Genomic DNA, 20,782 nt, shown 5'->3' on the forward strand with positions numbered 1-20,782 from the left:
GGCCATATATGTTATTGTAGTATTTTTTACCTTAAAAAAGGTTAGGTAATGTTTGAACTTTGAATAATTCCTGTAATTTTAAACTATAATAATAATTATTTATTTAGTAAAAAGTGACTGTGATTGTGATTTCTTATTTACTAAGGTAAAAATATATAATGTAATAGGATATTGAAAAAATGAATAAACAATGTAATAAAGTGAGCAAAATAATAGAATGAATGAATATGTTTCACTATTATGTTTGGTTAGTCTGAAATTATGAAATAGCTGTTCAAAAATATTGTTTGTTATTAACAAACAGTAAACTAAATAAAATAAAATTAATAAATAATAAAAATAAATATTCTTTATAAAAACAATTTTAAATTAAACAAAAATAAATCGTAATTATAAATTACATCAATTTGTATTCATTGAAGTATATACATAAATAAAGTTAATTTATAATTGTAACCTATATTTATAGTTCTAAAAAAGAATCATATTTTATTTTCGATTAACACCTACTAAACACTCCTATGGTTTCAAAAACTAATAATAACATTTATATGACCATAATTTCTACTCATTTGTAATTAGTTAATTTGATTTCAAATTTTCTAAGCATTGTCCTCGCTTTAGAAACATACTTCCAAAAAATATCGGAAATTACTGTTGAATCTTGATCAAATCCTAGCAGCCTAAATAAACACCTTGACCCACTTCCTCTTATTGGCCCATGTCTCTCATGTCTTATCTCTCTAACTTGATTCGTGATTTACAATATTCTCATGAGTCATGTCCCACAAATAACATTGCCTTGGCCCAACCCAATACATATCTATGTTAGCATATTTTGAGTAAATTAAAGAAATTGTCTTCTTATTATAGTAAATATTATAATTTCGGTTAAATTTTTTATTTTATTTTTATGGATAATCTTCAAAAATACATATATTAAAAATAATTAAATAATAATAAAAATAACAAATAATAAATACGAAAATATGAAATTTAAAGTATATGTGGATTGTAATGTGCACAAAACAATTATTTCATAATGACTTAACGTTTATTTTTAGACAAAATTGCAATAATGGTTCCTGTGGTATGTTAAAACTAGTAACTTTGATCCAAAATTGGTTTGGCTTGTAAGCATGGTCCAATAGTTTCGTTTTGTTGCGAGTTTAGTCCAAAAATTATAAAACTTTTTATAATGACGGATTTTCCCTTGGTATTTTCCCTTTTTCAATTTTTTATTATAGAAATCAAAAAAGAAAAAGAAAAAATCTCTCTCTCTCTCTCTCTCAAATACACCAAGTAATTCCATCCCGTCTTCCTGTAAATTCTTGGAAGAACCATCGAAGCTAAATACGAAAGAGAAGTGAACTCAAGTGAAGTTTTAATCATCAATAAAGACGGCATCCGATCCCTCTGTTTAATGCCACACTCAGAACCCAAATCATGTATCTTCGAACACATCTATTTCTCCCTACCCAACTCCGCCGTGTTCGAAAATTCCATCTATGAATCCTGCCATCAATTTAGGGAAATCATGGCCACAAAGTCGCCGGTTGACTGTGACGTCGTGATTGCAGTCCCAGATTTCAACATGGTGGCGGCGATAGTCGGACATTCAGTGAACCCTCTTAAAGGATTCGTGATTTTAGGGTGAAATTGAAGCTTTCACCAGTAAGAGCGATTTTGTAAGGAAAACTGGTGGTGGTGGTGGTGGATGATTCCATTGTTAGGGGCCAACGTCATCAAAAATAGTCAGATTATTAAAAGAAGCATGTGCAATTCCACTTCCCCAAAGTTTCTTAAACTAAAATGGATTTCTTACTTCACCTCCTAGATTTATGATTTTCAATTTGGGTGTTATATGACTAGCTAGTCTCAGTTTTTTTTCTTGAAACAATTTGAATTGTAACTACCTGCTATATGTTTCTTGTATTGATTTGGGGGTGGTTGTATGCGATTCAATGAAAGGCAGATCGACGGGAGCTCCGATGAAGCTGGGAAATCGTGATGAGGTGCAAGGGGGTCCATCGAGATCGACAACCCTCTGTGGGTTTACTCTTCATCTTCACTATCGGGTGACTGTTACAGCGAGGGGCTGCTCCGATGGTCTTCTTGGTTGTTCTTCTTCTTGCCTTTTGTTCTAAAAAATGTTGAATCAAGACTTGTTCAATCAAATTCCAAAGAGAGATATTGTTCCAAATGTTAAGTCTTACAAGATTAAGATGTATGGATTGTGTAGAAAGAGTTCGATATTGGATGTTTTTGGAAAACATCATGGACAGAATAGGGGATAGAGAAAAACGATAAACATGTGGTGATGGGCTTTTGTTTGATTTTATATCTGCAAGTCTGAAGCAAGAAGAAAACTCTCGATTTGTAGGTTTGAATCAAGAAGCAAGCACTTTCTATTTGCAGGTGAAGGTGATGGAGATGGGTTCGACTATTGTATGTGTGTGTGTGAGAGAGAGAGAGAAAGAAAGAGAGGGACATAGTGATAGATTTTATTTTTGTTTGTTTTTTAATTGTTGTAGTAAAAGAAAAATGAGAAATAAAATAATAAGGGGCAAATTCGTCATTATAGAAAAGCTTATAGGAAATTGGACTAAGCTCGCAACAAAACGAAACTATTGGACCATCCCTACGAGCCAAACTCCTTTTGGACAAAAGTTGCTATTTTTAACATATCATAAAACCATTTTTGCAATTTTGTCTTATTTTTAACAATGTTACTAATAAAATCGCAACAAACCGAAACCACTAGAATTGTTCATATACAAAATCTTAAGAGTTAAAATGATTTCTGTTAATATTAATTATATATTTATTGATTTTTGGACCATGTAAATTCTTTAGAATATGTAAAAGATGAAAAGGAAAAAAAAAAAAAAAGTTTATACTTTTAGAATACAAAGAGGATGATGCCAACATGAAATATTCTCATGACGCCGTCAGTCACGGCGCCACCTAAACGCGTAAAACAATCGCCGTTTTCGTGGGTCCCGCTCCTTCCTACTAAGTGGATTCCTACTACTCCTATTAATAAAATGTTAGCGTATTTAATTGATGTGTTTTAGTTTTTATTAAAACAGCATTGAAACTCTTTTTTACAATATTTCAAGAGTATTGAAAGCTGTTCTTTTAAGTATTAATTAATCAATTCATAAAATTACAAAGTACAAACCCTCCACTACTTCTGACTATTGTAACTAAAGCTCACGGAATGTTTGGTATGCGTAATTTTATTAAGAAAAAGATGTATTTTATAAATGTCAAACTAAATAATACTAATTTAATTTCGTAAAAAAAATATTGACAAAATTTTATAACTCTTTTCTTATTTTTTTAGTATAAAGATGTATGACAAAAATTCAATCTGAATTACTAACATTAAATACTTATTTATTTATTGTGTGCTTTTGTTATTGAATATTTAAATCTATTTTCCCTCTAAATTCTGGCAACGTGCTGGGTTGTCATATTGTCCCTTTGATGATTATCTGACTTTTATTCTTGCCGGTGCCTTCTACAAAACCATAAATATTTAGTATTATTTAATATTTAAAATTCTTAGTCTTTTGTTTCTAAAGGGATCACTTTCTACTTTTTGGTATATTATTTTCCAGTCTAATTTCCTTTTTGCATGTTGTAAATCATTACATGATTACGATGATGTTACTTTTGATTTGATTTGGTATTTATTAAATTGAACTTTAATATACATGGCTTTAAAAAGAAAATTGGTGCACCAACAATATCCATCCAAACCGTGTTAACATGTTATATGCCCTACAAATTATCATATTAATATGTTCTACTATTTGTTTCTTAAAATGATATTAATCGGTAATCACATATTATAAATAATCAATTGTAGTTTTGGATTTATATTTATTTTTAAAATAAATACTTAATAACTATTTACTATAGTTTACAACAGCTTATAAATTACAATTTTTTATTATTTGTTGGTGTAACCTAGGCTATACACATGTTACTCGTGAATGTAAGTAAAAATGTTGCTCATTTCATTTTATTATTATTTATTTAAACATTTTTTAGTTTTGGAATGGAAGTAACAGAAAAAAGCCAGGGAAGCAAAGGAACTTTAACATGGGTTGGGTGGCAGGTGAATCAATTTCTCTAATATTAGTTCAGAAAATAATTAAAATATGCATACAAAATCAATTGAATTTAATAAAAAAAAAATACTATTAATAAATCCCCTTTATATACAGGACATTGAGGGAATTAACAGAAAACACGCATTGGCCAGTTGGGCCATTTTCTCATACACACTTCTCTTTCTCTCTCCCTCAGAAAATATGCATCCGCCGCGCTTACACTTCCTCCTCCTTCTCACCCTCCTCGTCTCCGCCGCCTTCCTCCACGTCACCTCCGCCGCCGATGACAATGACAATGACGCAGATGATGTAAACAATCTTGTTTTCGAGAATCCAAGTCTCCGGAGAGCATACATTGCTCTTCAAGCATGGAAAACCGCCATCTTTTCCGACCCGTCCAACTTCACCGCCAACTGGACTGGCCCAGCCGTTTGTTCCTACGGCGGCGTGTTCTGTGCTCCTTCCTTGTTAAACAGCTCGAATAGAGTGGTTGCCGGAATTGACCTCAACCATGCTGATATCGCTGGTTACCTCCCACCGGAGCTCGGCCTTCTAACAGACCTCGCTGTCTTCCACATTAACTCCAATCGGTTCTGCGGTACTGTTCCAAAAACTTTCAAGAAGCTTAAGCTCCTTTTCGAGCTTGATTTAAGCAACAACCGTTTCGTCGGGGCTTTTCCCACGGTGGTTTTATCGTTGCCGGTGTTGAAATTCTTGGACCTCCGGTTCAATGAATTTGAAGGATCTGTTCCATTTAAGCTTTTCGATAAGGATCTTGATGCAGTTTTCTTGAACGATAACCGGTTTAAGTTCGGTATTCCTCCGAATTTGGGTAATTCGCCGGTGTCAGTGCTTGTTTTGGCCAACAATGATCTCGGTGGGTGTCTTCCGGCGAGTATTGGACAAATGGGGTCGACGTTGAATGAGATTATTCTCATGAACGACAATTTGACGAGCTGTTTGCCGGTGCAAATTGGAGCTTTGAAAAAGGTGACGGTTTTCGACGTGAGCTTCAACAGTCTTCAAGGGCCGCTGCCGGCGGCGATAGCCGGAATGAGGAGTGTCGAGCAGCTGAATGTGGCACATAACAAGTTGACAGGGGTGGTGCCGGACAGTATTTGTAAGTTACCCAGGTTGCAAAACTTTACTTTCTCTAACAATTACTTTACTGGAGAAGCGCCGTCATGTGTTGCCACCGGAGGTGGCGGTGGCAAGGTGTTTGATGATGGTAAGAATTGTATTGTTGGGAAAGCGAATCAACGTTCCGGAAGGGAGTGTTCTTCTGGTGATGCACGTCCTGTTGATTGTAGTAAGTTGCAGTGTGGTGTTTCTCCATCGCCGGTTCCAGTTCCATCTCCACCGCGCTCTAAGTCGGAATCTCAGTCTAGGAGAAGAACTCCGCCTGCTCCACCAGCTCCAAAACTGTCTCAGCCACCAAGGCAAAAAGTCAAGGCTGCTCCACCGCCTCCTGTTTTTGAGACTTCACCAAATATGAGGTCACGTCCTCCACCGCCGCCTACGGATAGAAGCTCTTCAAAACCCAACCTTCGACCACCACCTCCGACTTGGCAAGTCTCACCAAACAATCGACATGCACCACCACCTCCAACTTTTGAATCTTCACCTGTAACACGTGTTGCCCCACCACAATCACCGCCACCACCACCTCCTCATTCACCTCCACCACCACCACCACCGCAATCGCCACCACCTCCACCACCACAATCGCCACCACCTCCTCCCCATTCACCACCACCTCCACCCCCACAATCACCACCACCTCCACCACCATCACCACCACCTCCGTCTCCGTCACCACCTCCACCATCACCACCACCTCCGACTCCGTCACCACCTCCACCATCACCACCACCTCCATCTCCGTCACCGCCTCCACCGCCATCACCATCACCACCTCCTCCTTGTTCACCACCACCTCCACCACACTACTCATCACCACCACCACCACCACCTCATTACTCATCACCACCACCACCTCCACAATACTCACCCCCACCTCCACCACACTACTCATCTCCACCACCTCCACCTCCTCATTCACCGCCACCACCTCCACCTTATTACTCATCACCACCACCACCTCCACAGTACTCATCCCCACCTCCACCTCCCTATTCACCACCACCACCTCCACCTCATTATTCATCACCACCACCACCACCACATTACTCATCCCCACCACCACCATCCTCATCAGACTGCACTCCCCCACCGCCACCTCCTCCCCAACCATGTGAAACCCCCTCTTCATCCCCACCACCACCTCCACCACAAGAATGGCACCACCAACCACCACAAACTCGATCACCACCATCACCTACATACCATCATTCATATACACCACCACAACAATGGCATCAGCCACCACCCCAACAATCAGCATCTCCTCCACCACCAACACTCCCACCACCACCACCTTTCGATAACCTGCCTCTTCCACCAGTGTTCGGAGTTTCCTACGCCTCTCCACCACCACCTGTAATCCCCTACTATTGATCCAACCGAATCCAAATCAAAACCTATACACATTACATACATACACACTTAACATTCACCATTAATCTTCCTTCAAATCAAAGATATCGTGCATAGTCTGAAACTTTTTGGGAATACGAGGAGCTGAGATTGAAGGTTCTGTTGGGCGTGATCTTTTTTAGGGGCTTTCGTTTAATTTGTTTGTGAAATTAATCACTTAATTTGTTGTGTTCAATTATTATACTTTTTGTCATATTTTCATGTATACTTCGACTTTGGAAATTAGGAAATGTAGCATACTTTCATTCATTTTTATATTTATATGTGAACAAAGATCTATTATTCTGTAATAAAAATCTCCATTTCTATATATTGAGTTCATAGCATATCCAACTAAGTTTATGTGTATCCATTAATTCTAGGAACAACGTGTTCCAGCTTGAAATGAGATGACTTAGTCAACTTAGCTACCCTAAATTACATGTTTACTTCAAAGTCATACCATAGAAACGAGATTTACAAATTTAAAAGTCTTATGTTCATATATAGTAGTTACATACAGCAAGAATTAACGGAAATAAAGGTTACAATCAAATAAGCTGCAAGGGACAAGTAAGTGGCAGACGATTTGCCAACCAAGGAACATTTATGTAATTTTATCTATAGATTAATATCAAAATGTAAATTTTTATTAATATAGAGTAAAAGTTTATTTGTATACAAATGTAAAATATGTTATTGTTATTTGTATTTTGTAGAAAAAAAAATGTTACACGTGGCATATGTGAATTTATAAGTCGGTTATGTTTTTGAAGGAAGTTAGTGAAAAAGGCAATATTAACCAAAGAAATGGTCCGATCCACCCCATCAAGCTTTCTGTGTTTATTTCATTCACTTCTCGGACGCGACAACGGCATCACTGATTCACTTCTGCAGTTCTGCTTCTCTATCGCCTCTCGTCTCCACTAGCCCGGCGGCGACTGCACATCCTTCTGCCTAGGGCTCCGGAAACGCCTATTACATTGTGGTATATTTCAATTTTCACCGATAGAAATTAAATATCGCCCTTTTCTCACATAATACGAGTTTCTTTTCTTGCTATAGTTGGTGTAGTCTGTAGTATTTTCTATGCCATATACATAACCGGCTGGATTGAAATTGCATTTATGATCATTGTTTAGTATGCAGGCAAGGTGTTTGATGAAATGTCTGAAAAATTAATTCACTTCTATGGAACTTTTTAAACTTGTATGTTAAGTTTCAGTCAACTTTGGTCCGGTTAGACGATAGAATGGATGTTTTATAAACTTTCGGTTCCACTTTTTTCAATTTAACAGTCCAAGTAGGGCGTAGAACAGGAAACAAAGGTGGGGTGATTTCTTGTTCCTTTAATTGAATAGTAGGATAGTGTATTGTTTGGGAATCGCCCTCTGCTCATTACTCTATTATTTTTTTTAATTTGATAACATAAATGATATGAGGAATACATGTCTTCTTTTCATCGCTTTCATGGTTTTCAAATGCAAAAGCTATCCAATTTGTCACATACATTTTCTGTTCATAGTAATTGTTATAATGCTTAATCTGATCTATATTTCTTTTCAAGAACATTGAAGTAAGTAATTTTATTTTAAAGGTATCCCATCTAACATACAAAGTCAAACTCTGTTTGTTGACTTTGATAGAGTTGAAAGAATGGCCTTCAGAGTGGTTGCTAGGAGATTATTGAGGAGCAAGCTGTTACCCATGTTCACTCCTGCTTCTACATTGCATTCTCATGCCACTAGCTTTGGTTAGTCAACCTTGCTTTCCTGTTTCTTTATTTATAATTTCTGATTAATCTATTATTTTTACAATCATAAGCCCCTGTAATGGTTTCGTAATACACTGCAGGATTTAAAGAAGTAAACGAAGAAGAAAAAAGCCAACTGGTTGGGAATGTCTTCACCAAGGTTGCATCAAATTATGACATCATGAATGATTTGATGAGTGGTGGATTGCATAGGCTGTGGAAAGATAGGTAAACAGTAACGTTTTTTTTAACTTTTCTAAAAAATATTCCTTCATTTGTCTATTAGGGTTTGTTTTTTTATGTTTGCACATTTTTCAGACTGGTTTCAAAATTGAGTCCATTTCCTGGGATGAAGCATCTTGATGTAGCTGGTGGGACAGGTTAGTTTGTCTCTTTGCATTTGCTATTTGGCATCACTTCATGACAGAAGGGTAAAACAGTCATTTGCTCATAGTCAGAAGGTTCATACATGATACAACACATACAGAGATCATTTATCCATTTGCTCTATTCCATACATCACTTAATGGAAACAAAAAGACAAAAGATTACAAGAAATATAATATTTCTTTTTACAAACAGGTGATGTTGCTTTTAGGATTCTAGAAACAATCAACAGTGTTAATCGCAGAGCCATAGAAGACACACTTGAAGATGATTTGCAGAGAGAAACTCAGATTTATGTTTGTGATATCAATCCAAATATGTTGGATGTTGGTAAAAAACGAGCCCAACAAAGAGGTATCTAACTCTTGTTTAAGTGGTAAAACTGTAATTTTATCACAGGTTTAATTTTTTATTACCTAATTGATGTAGGGCTTGGAGAACAGGGGTCCCTCATATGGGTTGAAGGAGATGCAGAAAAACTCAACTTTGAAAATGATTCCATGGATGGTTACACTATTGCTTTTGGTATTAGGAATGTTACACACATAGAAAAAGTTCTTGCTGAAGCATATAGGTACTTTTTAAATTTCTTTTATAAACACACTTGGGAAAAAAAAAGTTTTATAAATATTTATTTTTGAATCAGGGTACTCAAGAAAGGAGGGAGATTCCTTTGTCTTGAACTCAGCCATGTTGAAGCTCCAGTTTTCAAGCAACTGTTAGTATTCTTTGAACTTGTACTCGAGTGTTTATTATATCATTATTTGTTTATTTTATTAATTGTGTTTGTTTTCTTTTTTGGATTCAGGTATGATTACTATTCATTCTCAGTTATTCCAGTTGTAGGAGAATTAGTTGCAGGAGATCGTGATTCTTATCAGTATTTGGTTGAAAGTGTTAGGCGTTTTCCTCCTCAGGTATGTTTCATGGTTTGACTTAGTGTTGACCCTAGCAACCTTAATGAAAACAAAAAAAAAATGTTGTTAAGGTTTGGTGTAATTGATTTGCAGGAGGTGTTTGCTTCAATGATTGCGGAGGCTGGATTTCAAAAGGTGGAGTATGAGAATCTTGTGGGAGGAGTGGTGGCAATCCATTCTGGGGTGAAATTTTAGATTCTAATTCAAATTTATTTCAAGTTAATAAGATGGAGTTGCTAAAGATTTAGCTTCAATTTGTTTGTTCAACATTTTGAATATGTAGAAGAAAGTTGTATGAGGAATGCGTAGATACAGGAGGATTGCATTGACACAGTAAGATTAATATTTATGGTCAATGTTACAAGAATCTTTGTGGTTGCGTAATTAGAACACTGAACTAATAATTAAGTAATAAAGTTAATATGAATTATGATATGTATGTCTATGATTTTAAGTCATGTAAAATGTTGATACAAGACTCTTTCAGGATATGGTTTTTTTAAGAAATCTGATTTTTGGGATTATAATTAAATAATAGATTCCAATGAGGATGGAGAATTCTGTTTAAGCAGTGTTTTGGATTATATTTTATCGTTTTGATGGCCCTCGAGTATGATACATTCAACATTCACTCGATAGTAAAAATTAATTAATCATTTAATCCATAGTCATACCATTAAAAAGTTGTACACATAACTATAGTATTATAAAAATAGATATTAATGACGTAATAGCTCAATTCATACTATAACATTATAAAAACAGACATCCAGGTATTACATTAACCATTAAATTTAACCACACAACTATTTGATTATCTAATTCATTGAAGGTGCATCTATCTATTGGTTCCATCCGAATGAGAAATGCCCAATAAAGTGATGCTCGTGTTACCCCTTCCGGTATTCTGTAATCAAATATTTTAATTTGGATTTGGCATTGTTATGAATAATTGTTATTTTTATGCAATCGAGATTAATGTTTTTGTTATCAGAATTTATGTTTATGTTATTGTATTTCAAACATCACACCAATCATTTTTAGCATGCATAAGCTGGTCCGGAATATGACATATGCCTTGAAACGTCGACAAAATTTGTTTCTAGAATCTAACATATTTATTTATTGTATAATATAGTACATCCCTGAGTAGAGTGACTATATGTAAATTACTTTAGGACATAAAGTGGTCTAGATTTTGACCCTAACTTTATGAATTCTTCTAAAAATATTTACTTTATATCTATCGTCCAATTCAAATACTATATAAAGTGTTCGTAAATCTTTTATTCACTCTAATATTCCCTGATTTTTATAGGATTGAGTTCATCTGAAGATGGTGGTTTTTGGTATTGTGAAGAGAATGATTGTTATGTTTGTTTTGATCTTAATCCATTTCATGATGTCAATCCAAATCATCTAGGATTTTATCGGGATGAACTACTATCAACTATATATATATATATATATATATATATATATATATATATATATATATATATATATATATATATATATATATATATATATATATATATATATATATATACTAGCCGTCTACCCGCGCAAAGCGGCGGGGCACGTGAGTTCTTTCGGTGATATGTTTCCATTACAAAATTGTTATGTTAAAAAAAAGTACATGTTGAAGACAATATAATCAAACTATGGTGTTATTTGTTACATCATGCATCAAATAACCAATAAAAAGCAACCAATCAAGACGACACAAAATATTAATCGTGCAATACTTCTTTATACACCACATTTGCTGTATAAACCCCATCACCTTTTGAATTTTCGTTAGGGTTTACTAATACTTTTGTATTGCAACGTGAAACCCCTCTGGACAATGCAACATAAAGTTGTCCATGCGAGAATACTGGTTCTGGAAGATAGATACCTACATATGGAATTGTTTGTCCCTGAGCTTTATTGATTGTCATTGCAAAGCACAATCGAATAGGAAACTGTTTCCTCATTAGAGGATCGATGGTTGCTACTAATTGCTTGTAACTGGTATTGGTTTCATATCGATGGATGTGGATTCGCATATGAAATCAATTGTGTTCGCATCTATGAAATCAGTTCGCATATGACATCAATTGAGTTCGCATTTGGTTTTGTGGGTCAAAACAGTTCGCATAAGAAGTTCACGATTTGTTTGAGGTTAATTGATTTTGATTTCGCAAGCTTGGAGTCGGAGATCTGGATTGTGTTCGCATCTATAGAATGCGAGGAGAATTTAATGGTGATATTCAGTTCGCATTTGGTGACACAAGTACGTGGTTGATGATTTTTGGTTGGTTCGCATTTGAAATCAGTGGGTTTCGCATTTGGGTTCGTATCTGGGTTTCTCAAACAACTGAAATGCGAATATGAGACAACTGATTAATTTCTCAGTTAATGCGATGAAATGCGAATGAACTCAAAGACGGATGGATGCAAGATGCGAAGAATTTGAATGAAAATGCGAAGTTTTTAATGTATAAATGCGAATTGGGGAAGAAAGCTTAGAGTTTCGCATTTGGCACCTGATCTTTTCAAGAAATAATATAAGTGGTCCAACTTCGCAAAATGGGGTCATTTAATCAGAAAATCGATCATTCTTCAAATATGACATTTAATCAGAAAATCGATCTAAAAATGAGACATTTGGTGTTTATCGATTTTTCAGGGTCGACGGGTTGTATGAAAAGCGAAGGCTGAGTAATTGAAAATTAGAGGATCGATGGTTGCTACTAATTACTTGTAACTGGTATTGGTTTCATATCGATGGATGTGGATTCGCATATGAAATCAATTGTGTTCGCATCTATGAAATCAGTTCGCATATGACATCAATTGAGTTCGCATTTGGTTTTGTGGGTCAAAACAGTTCGCATAAGAAGTTCACGATTTGTTTGAGGTTAATTGATTTTGATTTCGCAAGCTTGGAGTCGGAGATCTGGATTGTGTTCGCATCTATAGAATGCGAGGAGAATTTAATGGTGATATTCAGTTCGCATTTGGTGACACAAGTACGTGGTTGATGATTTTTGGTTGGTTCGCATTTGAAATCAGTGGGTTTCGCATTTGGGTTCGTATCTGGGTTTCTCAAACAACTGAAATGCGAATATGAGACAACTGATTAATTTCTCAGTTAATGCGATGAAATGCGAATGAACTCAAAGACGGATGGATGCAAGATGCGAAGAATTTGAATGAAAATGCGAAGTTTTTAATGTATAAATGCGAATTGGGGAAGAAAGCTTAGAGTTTCGCATATAAATGAAAGTACGATGCTATTCCTTGTATTTAGTTGTTTTCAATGCAAAGAATAAGATAAAATGGAAGTACGGTATTAGCTAATCTGCAATTGCATTCAAATATTAAGAATATTTATAATACCAAATGTGCAATTTGGGTTAAAAAAAACTTAACTTGAGCTTGTAAGGGGAGATAATTCTCTAGAATAAAATCACTCTTTCTTTTAATCGTGAGAATCACAATCAGTTGAACTGTTGAAGAGATGAAGTAACAGGTCCTGCTTCGAAAAAATGAGAGAGTGGACATCAAATGAAAAAATTATCCAAAACCTATAAATCAGATAAACTAAAACAACTTAAAAAAATAATAAAATTCTTACAATCCAAAAACAAAACCAAGATGAATTAAACACAATAATCATAGTCAAGTTTTGAAATATATTGAATTAACTTGAACCAATATTCTGCACATTGGGTGTTAGGCAATATACTCCTGCAAAAAATAATGTAAAACAAGCTCATAAATTGTGAATAAAATAAACAACTAACCCTAAAACTGGTTGGAAATAGTGTGTGCTGATCTCATCAAATAATCTGGCATTTATGAATAGCTCTAAATAATCTTAAACAACATAGGTGAGTGTAAGAATCGATATATCCATGAAACACAGAGTAAAATCATTATATGACAATTAAGTAAAACTAAAAAAAAACATGGAACAGAGAATTTGATAGAACTATTTACCTGGATAGTGGTGAAGATGGAGATGGTTAGTGAAGGCTTCAACGTTGGGGTTTAATTAGAGTGTGAATACAAAGATAGGGGAGAAGACAAAGATGGTAGACGATGGTGGTGAGGTCATGATAACAGTTCGATTTCTGTGATTTTCACCCAATTCATAACAAAAATTGTTATTTTTCTTGAAAACAAACATTAATTAAATGGATAAGGATTCAACAACTACAGTAAAATGATAGAGTAATAAGATATTTCCTTCATTAACTGGAGTCCATATCAGTACAGATAGTTGAAGATATACCTGAATTGATACAGATAGTTGAGAAATGTCAAAAGGACACAAATACCCTTAGTACCACTTAAACAAGAAAGCTTTACTCTAGATACACTTATACAAGAATATTTAATATACAAATGATTACCCAAAATGTAGACAAACATCAGAACCTGAAATGGAGAGGAAACACCGGAAATTGAGAGTAAACATTGACGATTATGTGATAAATGACTGAAAAGAACACTTTAAAATTGCTAACAAAAACCTGTATTGTTAGAGAACGTTTGTAAATTAATAGTGTTTGCCTCCTGGTTCTGCAATAGAGAGAGAGAGAGAGAGAGAGAGATGGTTGGAGACCTATGACCACAAAAAGAGAATATGTGTGTGCATATGGCTTAAAGAGCACTAACCTTGAAATCGTGTTGGATCCTGGTCCACTGTGACACTTGTGAAAATGGTTGTCTGAGGTTTCTAGAGAGTCGAGTGCGACCAGCTGTGAGTAGTAGATGGTTAGGTCTCCAGGTATGTGTGTAAAATGCGTAACACTTACGACCTCACAGATAAGAAATTTTTTGCAGTCAATTGGTCATATAAGGGGATGGGGCAGAGATATGAAGAAAAAGATTCGTTCTAGACTTGACCGGTGCAATCGATCAAAATCAAATAATTAGAGAATAGAACAGTAGCATATGCTAGATGTCGAGAGATGGGGGTTGTGAACGGTGGTAAGATGAAGTGCGATGATGATGAAGGTGGCCTGTTTGATGGTAGTGAAGGTTATGTGACAACAAAGTTTACTGATGGTGTTGTGATGTTCGATATTCGGGTTTCTAAAGGAGATATGCAAGAGAAGAGAAAGGCAGAGGTGTTTAGCAGCGACTGTAATGGTCTCAGTGGTCAAGGTGTGGTGGGTAACTGCGTCGAATATGGGAGGAATTTTAGAGTATTTAATAGAGAGGGAGAGAGTTCAAGGAGAGAAGAGATGGCGACTCATCTAGGGTTATTCTACAAGGAAGGGCTATAGATACTAAGATAAGAGATGATATATAAAGTTTATCTATAGACCGATTCAATTGGCAAAATCTGAGGAAGACGGGTTCTTCTTTGACCAGTTCAATTTGAAGAAGAAAGCCAAAGCCTATTCAATATGTACGTAATTCATGTTAACCGCGTAAGATTTGGTATTTTTCTATGCATAAACTCATTGTAAATAGCGTAATAAGGGTTATACCTCTTAAAATTTAATATTATTTTATTAATGATTACTTGTACTAACAGCTTAATGGTTTGGACGTCTTATAAAATATTATTATTATATTGAATCTATTTATGGAAATAGTTGGATTTCTATTATAAGGTAGTATAGATATATATATATATATATATATATATATATATATATATATATATATATATATAGGTTCAGGTTCATTTGAAACCATTCTAATTTTGTGAGACCGTGAGACCAAATCTAAAAATAATTTTAAAATGCAAAATAAATGGAAAAATCCAAAAATTCTTTTTTTAAATATTATTTTCGGAACTTGAATTAACTAAAAAAATAAAAAATAAATAAAAAAAATTCTATTTTTTTTGAAAAATACATGAAATATTCTAAATAGAATATTACGCTGTACATATTCTAAAAATAATTTTAAAATGCAAAATAAATAGAAAAATCAAAAAATTCTTTTTTTAAATATTATTTTCGAAACATGAATTAACTAAAAAAAAAAATAAAAAAATGCGTCTCACGGTCTCATAAAATATAGGTGGTCTCAAATGAACCTAACCCTATATATATATATATATATATATATATATATATATATATATATATATATATATATATATATATATATATATATATAGAGAGAGAGAGAGAGAGAGAGAGAGAGAGAGCTAGGTTCAAGTATTCTAACTAATTATTGTACATTTATCATATGCTATGAGAATGATAAAGAAAATATGTTGTTTGATAATATAAATACGTTCAATCTTACATAACTATTATCATTAACACACATTCTCATTAAGTAAATCGTCTATAAGGTTATTATATTATTATTATTATTATTATCATTTCTGTCAGAATGTTTTATTGGGTCGTATTCTATTAGAATGAAAATGAGTGAAAAACGATGTGTGAGAACAAAAAAAAAATTAACGAGAATGCATGAAAATGACGATATTCTTGTAAGGTTGAACGTATTCGTATTGCTAAACAATTTATTCTCTTAGTAATTTTCATAGCATACGATAGATGTATAATAATTAGTTTGAATAGAATAATCAAAGCCTTATATATATATATATATATATATATATATATATATATATATATATATATATATATATATATATATATAATGGATACTTAATGAGTGTGTAAAGATTGTAGACCTAAAAAAAACTACTATAAATAATGGATACTAAGATTTTTTAAGTGACAGAAAAAATGGATTGGTGGTGTGAAGACGAAGATTTGTGGGCTTATGATAGAACGAGACGATCTTTAAGATGTTATTCAATTTAGATAATGTTTTATTGATCATGGAAAAATATATATGTTATAATTTATTGAAATGTGGGCGTAAAATTAAGTTTGTAATCTCTTTAATGACAATGTAATAGGTTTGTAAGTTTTTTTAAATCATTTTGTTATGAGTAATGAAAATGAAAAGTACTAGCATTTACGAAAATCATAACACGTTACGTATTAGTGTTCAAAATCACATTATGTATTGTCTTATATAAAATAATAAGTATACTTGAGAGTTGCATAAGTTCCAACCAAAGAGTATGACTTCAAAGAATTTTATGTAGCCTTCCATGACATTCACTCTAGGCAACTCACTTTTGAAGTGTTGCAGTCGCCCCCACATGCTTCTTTGGTTCTTTCCATTGGGTTAAAGAATTCTTGTAACTGTATATCTTTAGACATTGTAATCATGAGCATTTGCATATTATAACGCACTAACTTTTATGTTCCTCGGTTTTCTAAAGGCCGTAATGAGATCCATAAATCCAACAACCGTTCTTGACATGTTGAAAATCACAATGAATTATAATGCAGCGTTGTCAATACGATATTATTGTCTAACTTTAACGTGCATTTCTTCTGATTCTATTGGCATCTATAACACATTAGTATATGTTGAAGATCGTGATAAAAAATAGAAGTAAATCTTTTTTTTTTAAACAAATGATATAGTTCAAAAATACTTAATTTTATAAAACATTTATTAGTTCATGAAGTTATCAACAACTAAAAACATCATAGAATAGTTTAAAATAATAGCTTTATCACGGCTTGACTCACACTCATCTCTGAGAGTTTTATATGCTTCCATCTTCGATTTTAACACCCTGTTTGATTTCTCATCATTATTCGTCATCTGTATAATCTATTGTTTTAATTCTAAAAGTTCTATTAGGTTCGTCATTATCTCCTCATTTGTAAAACCTACTTCTTTTAAGTAACATTCGCACAAGTTGATCGGGTGCACATATAAACTGATTCAAAATATTGCTTTGAATTTGGTATCAATTCGACAAAATCGCTCATACATACGTAAAAATAATGGAGCACTTAATGACTCCAAAAATGACAAGTGATAAAACAGTACTATACACGATAAACACTCAGAGGGTGTTTGTTTTTTCTCTGCAGGTCTGCGTGACCTCTTCTGTCTGCGAGGCGCAGACCACGCGCAGACATAATGGTTTGCAGTCTGTTTGTTTTTCTGAAGTGCGCAGACATAAAAACGTTTGCGCGAGGTCTTCACCATACAGATATGGGATAGCATCTTCTAAAGTCTGCAAGCCCTTTAACCTAAAAAAAAAAACGCGTCTTTTTTCTTTTGCTTCCGCCTCCCGTCCTCGTCCAACCCTCCCAGAAAAAACCCTCCATCGTTCGATCGTTCTCCACCTTGCAGCGACCACCACCGTCGCAACCCTCCTCTCCGATCAAAGCCATCAATCGCCGCCTTCCTCTCCGATCCGGCGTCCTCCGATTTTCCGACCATCATAATCGATTGCAGCAGCCGGCGAACAACAACCCTCGATCGATCGTACTCCACCCTGCTCGATCGTCTGCTCGCCGCCGTTAACCACCCTGCTCGCCACCGGCCGGAGACCGTCGCCCCCACAGCTACACCGGAGACTTCGACCTCACAGGTTCGTTTTTTTTTTTCCTGCTGTGAGCTACACGTTTCTGTTATTCCCTTCTACATATATACTTTCTGTTATTCCCTTCTTTGTGTTGCATTGAAGCTATAGTTCAGAATTTATGTTAATTGATGCATAAACATGAGTGGAATTTATGTTAATTGATGCATAAACATGAGTGTAAACACCACATAGACCAAAAATGATATAAATCAACTACTTATTTGAGCCTCATCTTATTCAGATTTAAAATGATGTATTGATCAAGATTCCACAACAATCTGTTGTAGTAATTGAACAGGTAGAATAAAAAGCCTCAAAAGATTGTTGTCAACTAAATTGTGTAAAATAAAAACATTTGTAATGAAAGTAATTTATCTTTGAATGTGAAATTGGATTTGATTATGTGTTTGTGCTTCAATTAGCAATTGAACCTAGATTGTTGTGATGTGTTTGTGCTTCAATTAGCAATAAAAAGCCTCAACTAGATTGTTGTGATGTGTTTGTGCTTCAATTAGCAATTGAACCTAGATTTGATTATGTGTTTGTGCTTCAATTAGCAATAAAAAGCCTCAACTAGATTGTTGTGATGTGTTTGTGCTTAAATATGCAGTAATTCAAAGTTGTATATATATATATATATATATATATATATATATATATATGATTATTGATTGTGTATATTTATATGATAGTGTATATGTATATGATTGTTGATTTTGTATGTATATGATAGAAAGCATCAAAAAGAGACATAAATTTTGTTTATTTTATAGAAGTAAAGTTTTTTGTCGTTAAGGTGAAGTTTATTTGATTTATAAAGTTTTTTTAGAAAACTTTGAATTAAAACACTCTAATTGAGGTTATTTATAATTGAATAAAAAGTTTCACATTATTGTGATTGAAAATCAAACAAAATTACAAATTTGTCGTGAAAATAAAAAATTTTTCTTGAAATAATGATGTTACTTGTTCACTGTTTATTGTTAGTTGGTTATTAGAGATGGGAGAAAAACAACAATGGACCAATGAGCACTTAAAATGCTTATTGGATACTTGTATTGAAGAAGTAGAGAGTGTTGGTAGAAAAGGATTGAGTTTACAGAAAGATTCATGGATAAGGCTTGGAAGAGTTCTTAAGGAGAAATTTGGGGTTGAGTTGACTCAAAAACAAATGAAAAACGCATATGACAATCTGAAAGCCAAATACACTGGATGGGTATATTTAAAAAACAAAACCGGTAATATATACAATTCTCAAACAAACACTTTTAATTTAACAGCCGAGGAGTGGGATGATTTTAAGAAGGTACATATACATTAATATACAATAATATATATATATATATATATATATATATATATATATATATATATATATATAACATTTACGTTTGAAGTTGCCAAATATTCTTATACTATTTCTTGTTACATTTGGGTTTAGGGGCATCCGAAAGCTGCTTCTTTGAGAACAATTCCATTGCCTTTTCCAGATCTTTGTGCACGTCTTTTTGATGGAAATAGTGCTACTGGTAATTTTAGGAGTTACTCAACCCAATCATCATCGGTAGCTGGCGCATCCTCCTGTCGTGTTCCACCACTTCAGATCACCGCCACCCCTTTTGATGCAATGGATGATGATGGTGTTGACACTTCTCATCATGAGCCACCACCTTCTGCTGCTTCACCTTCTGCAGCTTCACCTTCTGCTGGTTCACCATATACTGGTTCACCATATACTGCTACACCATCCGGTAACCCCAACAAAAGGGCTAAACCCTCAACTCCTGTAGCTCCTAGTGCCTCACCGTCTGCTTCTTCACCTGATGGAACTTCTGTTACTGCTGACGATTTAGCATTTGAAATGAAGAAAGCTCTACAAAGTTTGACTAAAGGGTATACAATTCCTCAGTGTTTAGAGAAGTTAGAGGTCCTTCAGTTAGGCCCTACAGATCCTTTACGCTTTGTCGCATATCATATTTTTGGAGGAACCATGAACATGAGAGAGATGTGGATGCATTTTCCCGATGTTCCCGAGATATTACGAGGGTGGCTTGAGATGACGGGTACCAGTTTAGGAGTTTTGAAGGATGGGAAGATTGTTCGATGATTTTCTAGTGTTGAAAGTATTTGTTAAGTCTTTTTGCCCTTGTTGGAACTACTTTGTTAAATGTTTTTGCCTTTGTTGGAACTATTTTGTTAGGTCTTTTTGCCCTTGTTGGAACTACTTTGTTAAATGTTTTTGCCTTTGTTGGAACTATTTTGTTAGGTCTTTTTGCCCTTGTTGGTACTTGAAATATGATTAATGGAATGTTTATTTGATACTTGAAATATGGTTTATGTAATGTTATTTTGGCTTGAAATATGATAAATGGAATGTTTATTTGATACTTGAAATATGGTTTATGTAATGTTATTTTGGCTTGAAATATGATAAATGGAATGTTTATTTGATACTTGAAATATGGTTTATGTAATGTTTTTTAAAGTTCTACTTTGTTGATTTTAGGTTCATATGGATCACGATCAAAAGTTACTTCTCGTAATTCTAATGTACCTATACATCCGTTATTTTTGGAAGAGGGGTGTGAAACGATTGCGGGATAATGATTCGGAAATGACGGGACACAAATAC

General features: G+C 34.2%; 3 protein-coding genes and 1 long non-coding RNA gene across 6 annotated transcripts; 3 read left to right on the forward strand and 1 right to left on the reverse strand.

The window, feature by feature from the left end:
• The first annotated feature begins 4,259 nt into the window (after positions 1-4,259).
• LOC145008715 (uncharacterized) lies at positions 4,260-6,873 on the forward strand. Its single transcript, XM_078967313.1, has one exon. It carries the CDS (start codon positions 4,326-4,328, stop codon positions 6,639-6,641), a length of 2,316 nt encoding a protein of 771 aa, XP_078823439.1. The 5' UTR covers positions 4,260-4,325; the 3' UTR covers positions 6,642-6,873.
• A 607-nt stretch (positions 6,874-7,480) lies between these two features.
• On the forward strand, positions 7,481-10,083 carry LOC145008716 (S-adenosyl-L-methionine-dependent methyltransferases superfamily protein). 2 transcript variants are annotated; one of them, XM_078967314.1, is made up of 9 exons: positions 7,481-7,647; positions 8,306-8,412; positions 8,514-8,640; positions 8,731-8,792; positions 8,995-9,153; positions 9,229-9,373; positions 9,446-9,517; positions 9,608-9,716; positions 9,810-10,083. In XM_078967314.1, exons 2-9 carry the CDS (start codon positions 8,316-8,318, stop codon positions 9,909-9,911), a joined length of 873 nt encoding a protein of 290 aa, XP_078823440.1. In that variant the 5' UTR covers positions 7,481-7,647; positions 8,306-8,315; the 3' UTR covers positions 9,912-10,083. The 2 variants fall into 2 exon arrangements, with proteins under 2 accessions (XP_078823440.1, XP_078823441.1); XM_078967315.1 differs by having other exon boundaries at positions 7,530-7,647; positions 8,257-8,412.
• A 3,160-nt stretch (positions 10,084-13,243) lies between these two features.
• On the reverse strand, positions 13,244-15,085 carry LOC145012001 (uncharacterized). Of its 2 annotated transcripts, XR_013664348.1 has the most exons (4): positions 14,388-15,085; positions 14,243-14,291; positions 13,707-14,147; positions 13,244-13,454 (listed from the first exon to the last, which is right to left on the reverse strand). It is a non-coding gene; the product is annotated as an uncharacterized LOC145012001 (long non-coding RNA). The 2 variants fall into 2 exon arrangements; XR_013664347.1 differs by lacking the exons at positions 14,243-14,291; positions 14,388-15,085 and having other exon boundaries at positions 13,707-14,236.
• A 4,046-nt stretch (positions 15,086-19,131) lies between these two features.
• Positions 19,132-20,257, forward strand: LOC145008439 (uncharacterized). Its single transcript, XM_078967057.1, has 2 exons — positions 19,132-19,456; positions 19,592-20,257. Exons 1-2 carry the CDS (start codon positions 19,151-19,153, stop codon positions 20,255-20,257), a joined length of 972 nt encoding a protein of 323 aa, XP_078823183.1. The 5' UTR covers positions 19,132-19,150.
• Positions 20,258-20,782: the final 525 nt, after the last annotated feature.

This window comes from Lactuca saligna, chromosome 8, assembly GCF_052625555.1.
Source record: "Lactuca saligna cultivar CGN05327 chromosome 8, ASM5262555v1, whole genome shotgun sequence".
In the NCBI taxonomy this organism is placed as follows: Eukaryota; Viridiplantae; Streptophyta; class Magnoliopsida; order Asterales; family Asteraceae; genus Lactuca; species Lactuca saligna.